The sequence below is a fragment of the Rhinolophus sinicus genome, linkage group LG16 (assembly GCF_036562045.2).
Source record: "Rhinolophus sinicus isolate RSC01 linkage group LG16, ASM3656204v1, whole genome shotgun sequence".
NCBI lineage: Eukaryota > Metazoa > Chordata > Mammalia > Chiroptera > Rhinolophidae > Rhinolophus > Rhinolophus sinicus.
In genome coordinates, this window is record NC_133765.1 from 34,906,109 (window position 1) to 34,922,354 (window position 16,246).

Genomic DNA, 16,246 nt, shown 5'->3' on the forward strand with positions numbered 1-16,246 from the left:
CAGGGCCTCTGGTGCTGAGAGGTCCTGATGAGTAGCAGAGAGGCTGTCCCCTGGGACTGTTCCCCTACAGGGAGTGGCACTACATGTCACAAACACAAACTGGTCACGAGCATGTGTGGGGCAGGGTCCTGGGTTTCCCTGGGGACGACACACACTGTCTGCCATCTGGAGGGGCCTGACAGGTGTTTACAGGTGGTCGAGACAAACCAGGTGGGAAGCTGCACGTGGGCTTTGGAATCCGCTTTTGGGAGTAAGACAGAAGGCAGAACTGACCGGCACAGAGTGGCGGGCAGGCGGGGACGCAGGCGCTCACCTGTGTCGTGGATGAACCTCTCAATCTTGGACTGCATGCCCCAGTAGCGGAACTCCACCTTGCACAGCTTGTAGGCGCACATGATGGGGCAGACCTGCCGCTTGTACTCCTCGATCCAGTTTTCAGACAGCGGCCCCCTCTGCGTCTTGATGGAGTGGAAGAGCTTGGGGTCCTCTTCCGTCCTGTACTCGTTGGGGGGCACGGGGTCCTTGACAATATCGATGAAGTCTGCAGGGAGAGCCTGCGAGTGGCCACTTCTGCCCCAACCTCCCTCCCACCCCTCCCTGTCCGTCTCCTCCCCATGTCCCTGCCACCGCCAAATCCTTACGGGGCCCTAGGCCGCGAAGTGGCAGGGCCTGACATGGGGATGGGCTCTGGGCCACTCTGACCTCAAGCTCTCCTGACTGCAAGGCCTGTGTCTTTCCTCATTGCCCTTTCAAATCAGTTCAGCAAACCCCATGTTTCCATTCTACCACTTTCCAGAGCAGATGAAGGGCTGATGAAGCATGGGGGGTGTGGGAGGGGGTGGGGGATGAGAGGAGAGGCCGGGAAAAGCTTCCCAGAAAAGGTGGCATTTCAGCTACACGAGTAGAACTGGGAGGCCGAGACTGTCCCAGAAGCATTGATTTTTGACCGAGAGGTAAGGGATTGGGGGAGCCACCAGGCTGTCCACGCGGTGGGAAGCAGATGGGGATATGGCTGCATACGTCGGCCATTTCTCACCAGGCTAAGTGCCCGGATGGTGCCGAGGGGGAAGTGGCACTGTATCCGGTCTTAAGTCAGGCTGGCCTGTAGGAAACCCCTCCTAGACGGAAGGGAGGAGACCGGAAGGGCCGTCTGAAGGGACTGGCAGGAGCAGGGGCCCAGGACGGGCCTGACAGCAAGTAGCACACACCATGGGGCTGGGGGCTGGGAGGACCCGGGGGAAGAGTGGACAAGAGGAATGGCAGCCACTGGGAAGGACATGAGCCACGCCACCCCTTGTCACTTTCCTCCTCCCCCCAAGTCAGAACCACCTGTTGTGCTGTCTCCTGAGGCCCATGCATTAGCAGGGCTGGGACACACGTGCTGAGAAGGAACCCAGGACACAGTGCACGGCTCTGAGCCCTTCTTTTGGATGTGTGGGATGATGGCACTTGGGGGTCTCTGCCCCAGCCAGCCCTGGCTGCCTCATCTCCCCGGCTTGCTGTAACCAGGTCTGGGCTACGGTTTGCAGACACAGGTATTGGCTCCACCAAGACCAGTGAGGGGTCAGGGGCAGCCCAAGGGCAGTGGCATTCAGGGAGGGATGAAGGTCCTTCCAGAAGCAGACCACACACCTCGCCTGCTCAGGCAGAAAGGCCACCAAGGAGAGGGCTGGGATTGGGGACCCTGGCAGGAGGCCTCCGGAGGGAGCCCTCGGAGCTCAGGCCGGGGCTGATGCTGGCCAGATAAGAGCTGCCAGAGGACCTGCGTCATGCCGGGTCCTTCCTTCCTGTTCCGGCTGGAATGTGCTGTCCCGCCCCCCGCAACTCATATGTTGGAGTTCTGACCTCTAGTACCTCAGAACAAGACCTTATTTGGAGATGGGGCCTGTAAAGAAGTAATCAAATTAAAATGAGGTCATTAGGGTGACCCTCATCCAACATGACTGGTGTGTGCTTATAAAGAGGACGTGTGGACACAGACACGCACACTGGGGGAGCGCCATGTGGAGATAAAAGCAGAGATTGGGGGCATGTGTTCACAAACCAAAGAACCCCAAAGATTGTCAGCAGCCACGAGAAGCCAGGGGCGGGGCCTGGAGCAGATTCTCCCCCAGAAGGAGGCGGCCCTGCTGACACCTTGATCTCCCACTTCCGGCCGCCAGAACTGTGTGAATAAACTTCTATGTTTAAGCCCCACAGTCTGTGGTACTTTGTTCTGGCAGTGCTGGCAAACTAACAGCTCCCAGATGCCAATGGGGCTGAAAAACTCTGGCAGGAGGGAGGGGGTTGGGGGGTCTTAGGGAAAAGCCTTTCACTCCCATCAGAGGCTGGGAGTTCGCTCCTGGGGCGCCGGCAGCCACCTCTCCATTGCCAGCCGTGCACCTGCCCAAAACACCTCACGTGACTCGCTCCTTTGGGCCTGGGACCCGGAGCTGCAGACCGGTGGCTGCTGGAGCTGCATCTGATGCACAGATGTGTTTTGTTTGGCCAGTGTAGGTTTCTTTACAAAGATTTTTAATGAGTTGTCAACATTTAGGAATTGGGAGATTTCACATGAAAATCCTGATTTCTGGCCTCTCTGAAAAAAGCAGATTTAACAAATGGGGCCATTTCCTGCATGGCATAGTCAGCTGGAGGGGAGTGGAGTAGAGGCCACCTGTCATTAAGGGGACACAGGCCCCAGCCAGGCCCACTGCACTCATGCATGGCTGTCAGGCTGAGATGGCCCCTGAACATATACATGTGTACCTCTGGGGATCGGGGCACTCCGAAAGGACAGAGGGAAGGGTCTCAGGGTGGGAAAGGCACTTCGCCTCAGTGTGTATGTCAGGAAAATGGGGTCAAGAAGACCTATCCTGCTTCCCCTGGCACCCCCTGAGGCTTGCTCACCCCTCTGACTGCCTCGCCCAGGACAGAAGCGGGTCTGGTACCTGCCAGGCCAGGAGACAAGGGGCAGCAGCGAGGGGCGCATGGACAGGGAAACCCACAACACGGCCCTGCAGGGTCCTGCCCTTCCCAGGGCAGGGGTGTCACAGTGGACAGTTACCGATCGCCAGCTGGTTCCTTTCCACCGGAGACAGACTGAACACGTTGGGGTTTTCTCCAGCATCAGTTTTATAAAAGGTTTCGATGTCAATGGAGAATTTCTCCACAAAAGGGCAGGTAAACCTGTGGGGGAAGGAAGCACCCTCAGCACCGGCATTTGGAGGGGGTGGGCGTGGGGCATGCTGGGCCAGGGCCTGCCGGACCACCCTGGGCAGCAGAGACGGGCCCCACGTGGGGCCCAGGTGGGAGGAGAAGGAGGCTGGAGTGGTGGCCGAGACTCATCTGTCCCGTCCGCCTCCTGGACCTTCACCTTGTCCCAAGAACAGCCCAGCCCAGGCTTGGAGGAGGGAGGGATGGGTTCGGGGGAAGAAGGAGATGTTGCAGGAAGCTGCCAGAAGCCCTGTGTCCATCGTCCATGTATGTAAGGCATGGTGTGGACACAAGCACAGCTATGGCGGCCTACTGCTAAGCAGGCTGAACGTGGGCGAGCACTCGTGTGACATGCCACCCCCTGACCCCTGGCCCCCAAGGAATCAGGACTGGCAACAAGGGAACGGCCCTTCGGCCCCTCTCTCCTGGCTGGAGATGAGCCCAGCAGACGTAAGTGGTGCTAGAAGGACAAACAACCTCCGTGGAAGGTCTAGGCCCTCACCACGTGTGGAGAAGGACGCCCTAGGGGACTCGTGGGGACCCCACCTGTACAGCAAGGGGGCGGCCAGCTGGGGGCAGCCCCCAGCTGTTCTAACCCAGGTGTGCTCGGCTACATTGGGTGGGGTGGGGGCACAGAGTGAAGAACCCCCTACCAAGGGGATGCTCAGTATGGGTGTCATAAAACATCCTCGGAGCGGAAAGCCTCAGGGTCGGACAGGATCTGGGCCGTCTGGTCTACTGTCCTTCGTGCCTCCTCCCAGCCAGCTGACTGTCCTCCTTTCTCAGGCGAACATCAAAGTGGGTTTGCATTCCCTGAGCCTTCCCAGATGGCAAGGGGGTCTCAGAAGGCCCTCACTGGACTCACACCTTCCCGGTCCCCTCCCCTGGGCAGGCTGGAAGGTATCCATGTGTGCATGCTTCTTCTTCCTGCCTGTTCCCTGAGGGGAGCCCCGGGGAATCTTCAGGGTGCCCCCACCTGGAACGGAGGCTCAGCCCCCCAGAAGCCTGGGCTCCTTGAGGGGCAGGGGCTGAGCCCACATGGAGGGCTGCCCCTGGACTCTATGCTGCAGGGTGCTTCCTACAGGCTCACCTGGTCCGTGTGTAGGGGTAGGCATTCCAGGACTCCTCCACCACTCGCAGGGCCGCCTTGGGCAGGATGGAGCGGAACCAGCTGGGGATGTGCATACCCACATGATACACCTTGTGTGTGTACTGTCCGGAGCCGCCGGGGCCGTCCGTGTACGGCCGGTTCTCCAGGATCTCCACGCCGCTGCCTTCACCGTACGTCTCGTTGCGGCTCTTCTTCTGTGGGAACAAAAGCACCCATAAGGTATGGGGCCAGAGCACTGCAAACAGGAAGGGGCTCAGTACTGGGCCCCTGGGTGCTGAAGGGGCCAACCAGCCTGGCTCCTCTTCACTTCAGGACCCCCAAATCCAGACCCAGGCTCCACACACCCTAGCAATTTTGAAGGAGACTGAACAGGCCACAGTTCCTGCCGAACCTCAGCATGGCTCATGCAAACTCTTCCATTCTGACTCCTGCCTGTCCCAGGATTGAAAGTGTTCCCAAAGTCAGGAACAAGATGAAGATGTCCGCTTTCTCACCTCTATGCAACATTGTACTGGAGGTCCCAGCCAGATAAATTACGCAAGAAAAAGAAATCATTAGAGGCATCCAAACTAGAAAGGAAGAATTTAAACGATCTCAATGACATAATCGCATATACAGAAAAACCTCAAGAATCCCCCTAAAAACCTGTTAGACCTAATATATGAATTCAGCAAAGTTGTGGGATACGAAATCAACATGCAAAAGCAATGCACAAAGGGGTGGTCGGTTAGCTCAGTTGTTTAGAGCGCGGTCCTCTTAACAACAAGGTTGCCTGTTCGATTCCCACATGGCCCACTGTGAGCTGCACCCTCCACAACTAGATTGAAACAACTACTTGACTTGGAGCTGATGGGTCCTGGAAAAATACACTTAAAAAAAAAAAAAAGCAACGCATAAAGAAAATCAGGAAATTATTTCCATTTACGATAGCATCCAAAAGAATAAACACCTAGGGATAAATTTCACCAGGTGGTAAAAGACTTGTATGCTGAAAACTATAAAACATTGCTGAAAGAAATGAAAGACCTAAATAAATGAAAAGACATCTGTTTTCGTGCACTGGAAGATTTAATATTATTAGAATGCCAACACTCCCCAAAGCAATCTACAGATCCAATGCAATCCTTATCAAAATCCCAATGGTCTTTTTTGTAGTAGAAATGGAAAAACTCATCCTAAAATTCATATGAAATTGAGAGGGATTTTAAATAGTCAAAACAAACTTGAAGACAAAACAAAGTCGGAACACTCACACTTTCCTATACCAAAACTTACTAGAAAAATACAGTGATCAAAATGATGTGACCGTGGCATAGCATAGACAGGTCCATGGAATAGAGTCAGGACTCTAGATATAAACCCATATATCTAGAGTATACTATACAGGTATATTATTTTTCAACAAGAATGCCAAGACCATTCAATGGAGAAAGAACAGTCTTTTCAACAAACGCTGCTGGGACACTTGGCTATCCACATGCAAAAGAATGAAGTGGGACCCCTACCTCACACCATAAAGATTAACTCAAATAAATCAAAGACCTAAATATAAGAGCTAAAATTATAAAAGTCTCAGAAGAAAATGTAGGAGCAACAGTTCATGACCTTGGATTTGACAATGGTTTCTTAAATGTGATACCATAAGCACAAGCAATCAAAACAAAAAACAAAAAACAAAAGATAAACTAAAAACTGGACCTCATCAAATTTTTAAAACTTTTGTGCATCAAAGGATACTATGAAGAAAGTGAAAGGACAACCCACAGAATGGGAGACAACTTTTGTAAGTACCATATCTGGTAACGGACTTGTATCCAAAAACTACAAAGAACTCTTACAACTCAACAAGGGACTAGCCCAATTCAAAAGAGGGCAAAGGACTTGAACAGATATTTCTCCAAAGAGGACACACAAATGGCCAACAAGCACATGGAAAGATACTCGACATCACTAGTTATTAGGAAAATGCAAATCAAATCTACCATGAGACACCACCTCAGACCCATGAGGATGGCTAAAAAGAAACAATTAACATGTGTTGGTGAGGGTGTGGAAAAACTGGAACCCTCATACATGGCTGGTGGGCATGGAAAATGGTGTAGTCGCTGTGGAAAACAGTTTGGCGGTTCCTCAAAAAGTTGAACAGAGCTACCATATGAACTCAGCAGTTGCCTCCTTAGGTATACATCCAAGAAAATGAAAACATACATTGACACACAGAAACTTTTACATGAATGTTCCCAGCAGCACTACTCACAATGGCTGAAAGGTAGAAACGACCCAAATGGCCACAAACCGCAAAATCGACAACCAAATTACATCCACACAGGGGAATATCACTCAGTCATAAACAGACGTGAAGCACCAACATGCTACAACGTGCTACAGCCTTGAAATCATGAGGCTCGGCGAGAAGCCAGACACGACAGCCCACGTATTGTGTGATCCCATTTATATGAAATGTCCAGAACGGGCAAATCCATAGTCAGAAAGCAGATTATTGGTTGCCCAGGGATGCTGGGGGATGTTGCCCAAAATGACTTCTTTTTGAGGAGATGAAAATGTTCTAAAATTGGCTGTGGTGATGGTTTCATAACTCTGCGGCTATGCTAACACCCACTAAACTGTACACTTTAAGTGTGTGAATTGTGTGGGGGTGACTTACATCTCGATAAAGGTGTACAAACCAAACCAAACAGGCACAAAAACCAATCCTGCCTCTCGTCCTCACTAAGATTTCAGAGATCGAATGTGGGGGGTGGGAAGGGGCCTCGAGGCACCGCCTGACAGCTACGACACCCGAGCCACCTCTTATTGCCTCTCTGTCACGAGTGTCCTTCCCAATATCCAAAAGCTCAGGTTTCTGCTTATGCAGCAAGATGCTGAGATGCTGGGGACTCGAAGGCGAGCATCTGTTTCCACGGTGACGTGACCACATCGCCAAGGCCACCTTCAGTCGGCTTCCTGAACAGAAAGTGTGCACGTGCTCACACACGCACGCAGGCACAAGGTACTCCCCACAGCCCTGACCTTCCCCAGGGCACAAAGATATGCTATGTGTCTGTGGCCCAGAGCCACTAGTCTCCTTCAGGAAAAGAAAAAAGAAGCCCCTGATTGAGGCCCCAGATGGAGGCCCCGTCCCTCACTCCTTAAAGGAGCTCCTAGAATGTGGCCCAGATTCCATAATGAAAGCAGCAACCATTTCCGGGACACTTTCTCAGTCAGCGCCCACCTCTTCCAGTCACTTCATTAATTAGTGGTTGTGCTAAGCGCTGTGCCTGTTCTTTCCCCTTTTGTTATTGCAACGACCCCCGGAGGCACGACTCTTACCCCCAATTTACAGATGGGAAGGTGGAGGCCACGAGAGGTGGAGTCACCTGTCCGAGGTTACTGTCACTAAGTGGCAGGACCAGGATTTGAACTCAGCACCTGTTTGATGCCAGGGCCTGCTGGCCCACATCATGTGCTCCTGAAGGAAAACACCTCAGCACACAGTAGGTGCTCGATAAATACAGAGTGCCAAAAAATGTACAAACATTTTAAAAAAGAAAAAAAAACTGTATTAAGATTGTAATACAACGAATGACGCTAGCGTTCAGTTGATTAACGCTGTCTTCTGAGTGAACATCATACTACGCATTGCTATGTAATTCAATTCAACTTCAAAAAGTAACACACAGATAACATTGCTTAAAGTGCGTATACATTTTTTTGGCACCCCTGGTATTTACAGGGCAAATAAGTGCATTCTAGTTCCAATTCTATGACCAACTCCCTCTCATCCTGGACAGTTGCTTTCCTCTGAACTCAGTTTCCAAAACTCTAAGTGGGGAGGGGGCTACCTATCTGCCTAAGCCTTGGTATGATGGTTCAAGTACTGCAGCAAACTGGTGTCCACTCGGACCCTCGGATAGTGACCTTATTTGGAACTAGTCTTTGCAAATGTAATGAGTTAAGGTGAGGTCCTACTGGATTAGGGTGGGCCTAATAAAAAGAGGAAACAGAGACACAGACACAGAGAGAGAGGACGGCACAGTGACGATGGAGACAGAGACTGGAGTGATGCAGCCACCAGCCAAGGAACGCCGGGGTGGACTAGAGGCTGGAGGAGGAAAGGCAGAAGCCTGTCCTGGAGCCTTCAGAGGGAGCGAGGCCATGCTGACCCCTTGATCTCAGACTCCCAGTCTCCGGAGCTGCGTGGGAAGACGTTTCTGCTGCATTAAGTTACCCGGTTCATGGCGCTTTGTCATGAACACATTTGGGGTGCTGGGCGGCTCAGCGAGAAGAGGGTGTGCAGGTGTGAGGGCCAGGGCCACGTGGAGTCTCTTAGGGCTGAGGAGGGGTGCCCAGCCTGCCAGGGAGCCAAGGGTGGGGAAGGGACAGGCAACCGGAGAGGGAGCAGGGTGGGGAGGGTCCCTTGCACTTGGCCTCAGGGGCTGCACAGAAGTCCCCTGTCCACTCAGGTGACCTCAGTCTGAGTCGTTCTGAGACTCCCCTCCCGGGAAAGCCAGCATGGCCACCGCAGCAGCTCTCTCGGCGGCTCCAGGGGCATCTGTCCTGCCTCCTCCAGGTCCCACTGGCCCCAGGAGCTCCTTGGCTTGTGGCCGTGTCCCTCCAGTCTCTGCCTCCATCATCACATGGCCAACTTCCTGTCTCTCTCTGTCCTCTTCTTATAAGGACATCAGTCATCCGATTTAGGGCTTACCCTAAATCCGGAATGATCTTATTTCAAGATCCTTAACTAAGTACATCTTCAAAGACCCTATTTCCAAATAAGGTCACAGTCTGAGGTTCTGGGTGGACCTGAATTTTGGGGGGAAACTAGTCAACCAGCTGGGTGAGCGCCCACCATCACCTCCTGTGGGTGAGCTTCTGTCTGCCTGTGGGAAAAATGGGAACGGCCCCCTATGATCCCACACCTGCCAGACAGGTGAGCCCCTCGCCACCTCCCGCCCAGCCCCCACCCTCAGCCCCACTGCAGAGCCAAGCCCTCAGCCACACAGCCTTTTGCAAGCAGCACATTTGCTGGCATGCAGCTGAGCACACTGACCCTGGCCTGGCCACCTGCAAGGTGACCTCATGCAGATAGGTGTGTGTGAGGTGAGGAGTAGGGTAGAGCTGTGTGGGGGCAGGGGAGGGTACAGGGGCTTTGGAGGCTTTTGGGGGGCTGTTGGAGGCATCCTGCTCCATCCCTCAATAGCTGTGACTTCAGAGAAGGTAAGAGCTAGGGTGGACTAGGAGATCTCCAAGCACCGTGGAAGAGGCAGCCAGCCACACCTGCAGACAAAGCCTGGTTGCAAAGAGCCTGCTGTGCATCCTCGGGCAAGTTCCTTGACATCTCTGAGCCTCAAATTCTCATCTGTAAGATGGGGACAAATAATACCACCTCTACAGGTATGATGAGGTATGGTGAGGATTAAAGCAGGTGACCTACGTCAGGCCCTTGGCACTCAGGCTACCATCATTCCTTGTGGGGCCGATGGCTACAGTCACTCACAGGAGATGGATAGAGTGGGCTGCTCAGGGATACAAGGGTCACAACTAGCAGTGGCAGAGCCGCTGGGACCCAGACTGGCCCCATGTGGTATCGCCACATAGCACTTTGGTACCTCTACACAGCAGGTGTTTAGTTAAAGATTGGGCAGGTGAACACATGGATTCTGGTCCTTCCAAGCCTGGGCACCTCCCTCAGCTTAGGAGCTGGCAGCCCTGAGGGCTAACCCCTGGCTCCCCACCAGCGATGACATGAGGGGGCAGGTCTCCCCAGCACAGCTGTGACTGTCCGTCCCACCACTTAGGACCAAGCTCTCTCTGCCAGCCATTCCTGTAAGCTATGCCATGGTGCCTCTTGTGGAGATGGCAGACGAGCAGCAGAGACAGGCCCGGCTCCCCAGGGGCACTCACACCTGACCCATGAGCCCTGTCTACTGTGTCTGCAAGGGCTGGGTGGGAAACCCTGCCCTCTCCCTCCCCAGGACCTGGGGCACCTGAGGCCCGGTGCAAAGAAAGCACAGACCTGAAGTCAGGACCCTTCAAACGCAGGAGGCTCCCAGGGTGGGTGGGTGGAGGAGCATCCCAGCCAGAAACGCTGGGGCTGATGGAGAGGGTCAGACGGGCGAAGACCAAAAACCCCCACAGCGGCCGCTCTCAGAGCTGTCCAGGGTCCTGACCAAGAGCCTCTGACGGCTTATTCTGAGTTAAGCATTTGCTGGGCCGCTCCTAGGGTGGAAGGAAGGCTCTCTCCCAGCCAGGCCCACTTTGTTTGTTTGTTTGTTGTTTAAACCTTCAACAACACGTATATTGAGCACTGGTGAGGCACCGTATGAGGCATTTGGCACGTGAGCTCATGCCATCTTGTTCACAGCCTCACCGAGGAGGCCGGTGGTTCAGAAGGCAGGACCGTTCTTAGCTGCAAGCCCAGCTGGTCAATGAGACCAGTGGGAAATGAACTAACGTCTTGATCTTCTTCCCACAAAATGGAGCTGCTGCCTTTGTGGCGAGCCAGCCGCCACGAGTCGAACGGTTCCTGACGTTTTTGTCCTGCGCTCCCTAAGCCTTTCCCGGGAAGAAGCCCCTGATCAAACATCTGCTGAGTTACTTGAACACTCGGGCTGTAAAGATAAACTCCCATATTGCTCATAATATCACGTCCCCACAAATTCACCGGCAAACCGGGAATAATATAAGGCTGAAATGTTTTTTGATGACCATCATCATCCTGCCATGATAACAAATTACTACTTTGCTGTGGGGCGTGAGACTGACCGATACCTTGCAGGCTTGTACTCGTACTTTGCATCGGCCAATTAGATGGCCAATGTTGCGCAGATATGCAAGACACATCGGCTCCAGTATCTAAAAGCCCTTGAAAATCTTTCCCAGCAATCTTAAGCTGTAAAACAGGTTGATCTTTCTTTATTTCTTGAACCCAATACACATCCGAGGAACCAAAGCCTCGATCTCCTCGTTTTTGGTCTTGTCTACTTTTCTTTATTTTTATCCTAGGCAAAATTATTAATTGGGCAATCCGAGTTTTAGAGGGAATATTGGAAATAGTCAGGGGTGAATGAACCATAATCTTAATTTCTCCAGTAAAATCCTCATCAATAACTCCCGGGGAAACTTGAATTTCCTTCATGGTTGTACTACTTCTCCCTAATAAAAGCCCAACGGTTTTTGGCGGCAGCGGCCCAAAAACCCCTGTGGGTAGGGCTTGGGGCCCGAGGCAGGTGAGACAAATGTGGGAGCAGGAGCAGGGGAGGTGGGCCTCGAGAGGCAGGCAGACATCAGTGGAGCGTACACAGGTAACCCTGAGCTCACAGGAGGTACCACGTAGGAGCCCATGGAATGTCTTGCATTAATTAGAGTCATAAGGACAGATGTTAAAAAACAAACAAACAAACAAATAAAAAAACCACCTTAAAAGAGGAGGTGAAGATGGCAGATGTTTTTGAAGAGCCCAGAGTTAGAGGTGAATAAATGCTCCAAAGAGCTTTGGCTAGCCTAGAAGACGAAAGCCAGTCCCCCAGGATCTCGGAGCCCCCTGCCCTAGCAGGCCACGTGGAGCCGAGGGGCTGCCTGCTGTGGTCTGGGGCTCCCCTGGCTTGAATGGGAATTAGAGATGCCACAGGAAAAACAGTGGCTTTGACAGATCAGCCTCATCCTCGAACAGGCTGAGCAATTTCCAGGGTGCTCAGAGCTGGGGGCGGAGGGTGCGGGGGGTGGATGCCTCTTCTCTCCCGGCTCTCTAGGAATAATTATGGGGTAAGTGGTTCAAGAGGGAATTGAGTGGTGCGTCTGAAGCAGCTTGGAGCAAACAGCCCCCCAGAGAGGCTGAGTTTGCCTTCTGTTCTCGTCTCAGTCAAGCTCCCATGTTGAGAACCTGGTGAAACCCCAGGAGCTCCATCGAGCTCCTGCCAGGAGGGAGCCAGGGGCCGGAGCTGTGCAGGGAGCTCATAACTAACTCCCGGGACCTGGGCTGAAGGGTGGGAGCACCAAGCAAACCCAGGCCTGGAGGTGGAGGCCCTGCCGGCGCAGGCTCTCCCTGCCCTGACGGCACCAAAGGACAACCCTGAGACTGGCGGGGGCAGCACGGCCAGAGGCTGGACTGAAGCATCCACGTGCCCAAAGGAGCCAGAGCTGAGCCGGGAGCAGATTCATAATCAGACCTTCAACTGGGAGGGAAGCTGCCAGGCCGGGCAAAGGGCTGGGGCACTGGGGATGAGCAAGAGGCTGGCAGGGAAGCTGAGATGGGGGCCACTGAGCCCAGTGATTGGGTGCAGTGGGCATGTCTGGGCCACAGTCAGACCGATCTGGGGCTCCAGGCCCCATGTTCCAGGTTAGACAGGCACGGAGTAGGAGGCCAGCAATGTCTGGGCTGCGGTGGGTGGTGTCCTCTGCCCTGTCACAGGAAGCTGTCATCCTCAGACTCACTCGTGAATCTGTAAATCAGCCACGACGCTGCCACTGCTGTTTCACAGGCAGCCCAGGTTAGTGAGGAAAGTGTGGCCCTAGAGCTGGGAGGCAGGCTGTGTGCTCCCGGACAAGTCATTAACTTTTCTACATCTCGCACCTCCCTGTCTGTCGAATGGGTTGTTACGGATTGAATTTCTCTAACCCCTCACAAATTCCTACAGGTGAAGCTCTAACCTCCAATGTGATGTGATTAAGGGGTCAGGCCTTTGGGGGGTGGTTAGATCATGAGGGTGGCATCCCCCTGATGGGATTAGTGTTCTTACAAAAAGAGACCCCGAGAGCGCCCTCACCCCTTCTGCCATGTCAGACACAGTGAGAAGACGGCCGTCTGCAAGCCAGGAGGGGGCCCGCACCAGACACTGCATCTGTCAGGGCCTTGGTCTCGAGCTACCCGGCCTCCAGAACTGTGAGAATGTCTGTTGTCTAAGGGCCCCAGTCCGTGGTGTTTTGTTACAGCAGCCTGAGCCGAGCACGCATGGGGATAATATCTGGATCAGTGAGACGACGGGTATTCAGTGCCGTGAGTACGGCACTGGAGAGACCATCCAATGCCACAAACAGCCACTGAGCACCACCGTATGCCAGTGCCATGCTTGCCAGCCAGACTCCCGTGCAATTCAGACAGTTACCAGGAGCCCGCGGGGCAGACACGGTGCTGTGAGGGCCCCAACGCCACCCCATCCCACCCCACGCGGGTGTCGAGAGCCCCACAACCCACCTGTATCATGTACAGCTGGGCAATGCGGTACTCCTCCACGGTCATTGGCAGAGGGATCCGATATTCCTTTATAATCATCTTGGAGTCCAAGCCTTCCCGTCGATGGGGAACTGCGCGTTGGGACTTCTAGGCGAGGTTCCTTAAATAACCATGACAGAATTCACCAAGGACCCCTGAGAGAAAGACAGAGCACAAGAGAGTCACTTTCCGCAAAGGCTGGTGGGTTCAAGAGCACGGGGTGGGGGGCCCACCATGTGACCGTGAGCAAGTTCCCTTGCCCCCCCCAGCCTCCATTTTCCTGTTTGCTAAGCAGTTCTGCAGAGGACACCGTAAACTCTCTGCCACAGGGAAATAAAGAATTGTTATCCTCCTAGTGAGGGCCGGCCAGTGGGGGGGAAGGGGGCGTCACATCTCCTAAGAGCAAACAGCGCCGTGCTCTTGTTTTACATGCAGGTCTAATGAGCCCCAGCCTCAGTTTCCCCAGTCCGGGGCAGCAGCTGGGGGCCGGCTCGGTGACGGCAACCAGTAACGACGGCTGGCCATGGGAGAGAAGGTAGGACAAGCAAAGTTGAAAAGTTGATGTGAGAAATGTAAGCATGCGCAGTCTGGCACACTACGGTGCCGGGTACTCTGCTCCTGTCACTCGGTGCAGATGGCGTCACTGCTGCCTGAAAGAACATTCTGAGTCACCCAAAAGTGGGGATCTTAAGTATGGTTTCAGTCCAATCCAACAACAGCTATTATCACTTTATTCTACCGCCGACACTGGGCTAAGTCTAGGAGGTACAAGAAAGAAATGAGTTAAATGGGTAGACTGCGTAGAATGTGAATTACGTCTCAATCAAGCCATTTAAAAAATAAACAATGTACTCATTGTAGCTTCGACTTGAGATGGCACAGAATATATACGATGAGCACTTGCACCTCAAGCCATCAATATTTTTTTACTGTAATTCTTGAAGGAGGCATGCTCCCAGTGATCTGGAAAATAAAGTCACCCATCATAATCTGTCCTCTAGCTGGCGGGGGCTTCGCTGTAAATATATTTGGTTAATGGCTCCCACCTCCCGAGAGATTACATGCTATTAACTGGAAGCTGGGTGAAGGGTTCCAAGACAGGTAGTGGCAGAATCAGAATCGCTTTTTATATTTCGGGAAGACAGTAGTTGGTGAGGGTTCACAGCCATCAGAGGCAGGACACCGGCTTTGTGATGAGCGGGGGCTGAGCAGCCTCCCTGGGCACCGTCTGCACGAGGCCTGCACATCCCCCAGGCACTAATGCATTACTGGATGGCTAACGAGATTGGGGAAATCGAATATACCAGAACTCGGGACAATCGCTACACAGGGCTGAAAGAAATTCTTTAATAAATCACCTAGGAAGAGAGACAGAGGGTGGGGGACATTACATAAATGGGCCCCCTCTGGGTGGTGGTGCCACATCACTGTCTCCGGGAAGGAGTTTCCCTGTCCATGTGCCACCCACTAATGCCTGTTACTACCCCTCCTGGTTCTGTCCTATCTCTTCTCTGATCAACCCAAACCCCGAACTTATGACAGGAGTGGCTACGCTCTCCAGAGGTCATGCTCAAGTGCACAGAAATTGTCACTAACCTTCCTTTAAGGTAGGTGGGTCCAGCACAGCTCTGAGAGAGCACGTGGGTTCGGGGCCCCAGCTGAAACTGTCCAGGAGGACAAGAAAGCAGACGCTGTGGGCTGTCCCCACTCGGCTCTGACACCCACCTTCTCCGAGGCCCACAGGTCCCTGCTCAAGTCTGGCTGGGGCAGAAGTCATGGCCCCGAACCCCCAGAATGTCACCTCCTCCCTGCACTTGGCTGGGTCAGCAAGGCTTCCAAGCTGACACCTGAACGGACTGCCAACCAGCCAAGAGAGGGCCGTGCTCCCCGCTGAGATGAGCCAAAGAGCCACCAGGTGGGTAGGGGCACAAACAGACAGAAGGAGAGAAAAAAATGAACAGCTTCATCCAGAGCTCAGTGCACGGTGACTAACAGGAGAGAGGACTCAGAAATCTAGGAGTGACACAAAACAGGACAGCAGGTCCCAGGTGGAACTGCACGCCAGGATCCGCATTCAAAACCTGACATTGCCTTTCCCAGCAGTGTGACCCCCACCCCCCGCCCGCAGGACCAGCCGCTGTGCCCATGGAGCCTCCGTCTCTCCGTACATCACATGGGATAATACCACCTGCCGTCCGCAGTTACCACGAGTGTCACTGAGATGAGAGGAGAACACCTGCCAGGGTGGTATTCGTCACTCAGTCCAGAGGGGACTCGGGAAAGGCTTGTGGGTGAGGAGCTGCAAACGACGTGAGCCGGGCTTCGCAGCCTCAGTGGGATTCCGCTCAGCAGAGCAGGTGTGAGGAGGACACGCTCAGGTAGAAGGAACAGCACGAGCAAAAGCCCCAAGGCAGGAACGTGATACACAACTGGAGTGACCTCCCACACTGCACCCCCAGCATCGCCAGGGATGATGGGACCACGGGGGACATGCCGAGGCCACCTCGCAGCCACTCGCCATGGAGCAGGACATGCCCAAGGCTGAGACCAGGCCGTTCCCTGCAGCCAACTGTGACTGCCCACCACGTGCCCACGGAGTTCAGGGCAGGAGCAGGGCGAGAGTAGGGTGACAAGAGACTGTCACCTGCTTCCAGGAAGGCTCTCTCTCTCAGGGGAGAAAAGACATACTCGCCAGACAAGGTGTGACCATAAAGCATGAGTTTCACAAC

The 16,246-nt window shown here is 53.7% G+C and overlaps 1 protein-coding gene across 11 annotated transcripts in view; it reads right to left on the reverse strand.

The window, feature by feature from the left end:
* The window catches only part of PITPNM2 (phosphatidylinositol transfer protein membrane associated 2), a 126,708-nt gene that overhangs the window by 21,884 nt on the left and 88,578 nt on the right, over nucleotides 1-16,246 (reverse strand). For all 11 annotated transcript variants that reach the window (XM_074321080.1, XM_074321084.1, XM_074321075.1 and 8 more), the window contains exons 2-5: nucleotides 13,500-13,672; nucleotides 4,286-4,500; nucleotides 3,047-3,168; nucleotides 314-541 (exon numbers count right to left, since the gene is read on the reverse strand). In XM_074321080.1, the coding sequence (XP_074177181.1) occupies nucleotides 314-541; nucleotides 3,047-3,168; nucleotides 4,286-4,500; nucleotides 13,500-13,577 (643 nt within the window). In that variant the 5' untranslated portion in view covers nucleotides 13,578-13,672. The remainder of the gene's footprint in view (nucleotides 1-313; nucleotides 542-3,046; nucleotides 3,169-4,285; nucleotides 4,501-13,499; nucleotides 13,673-16,246) is intronic.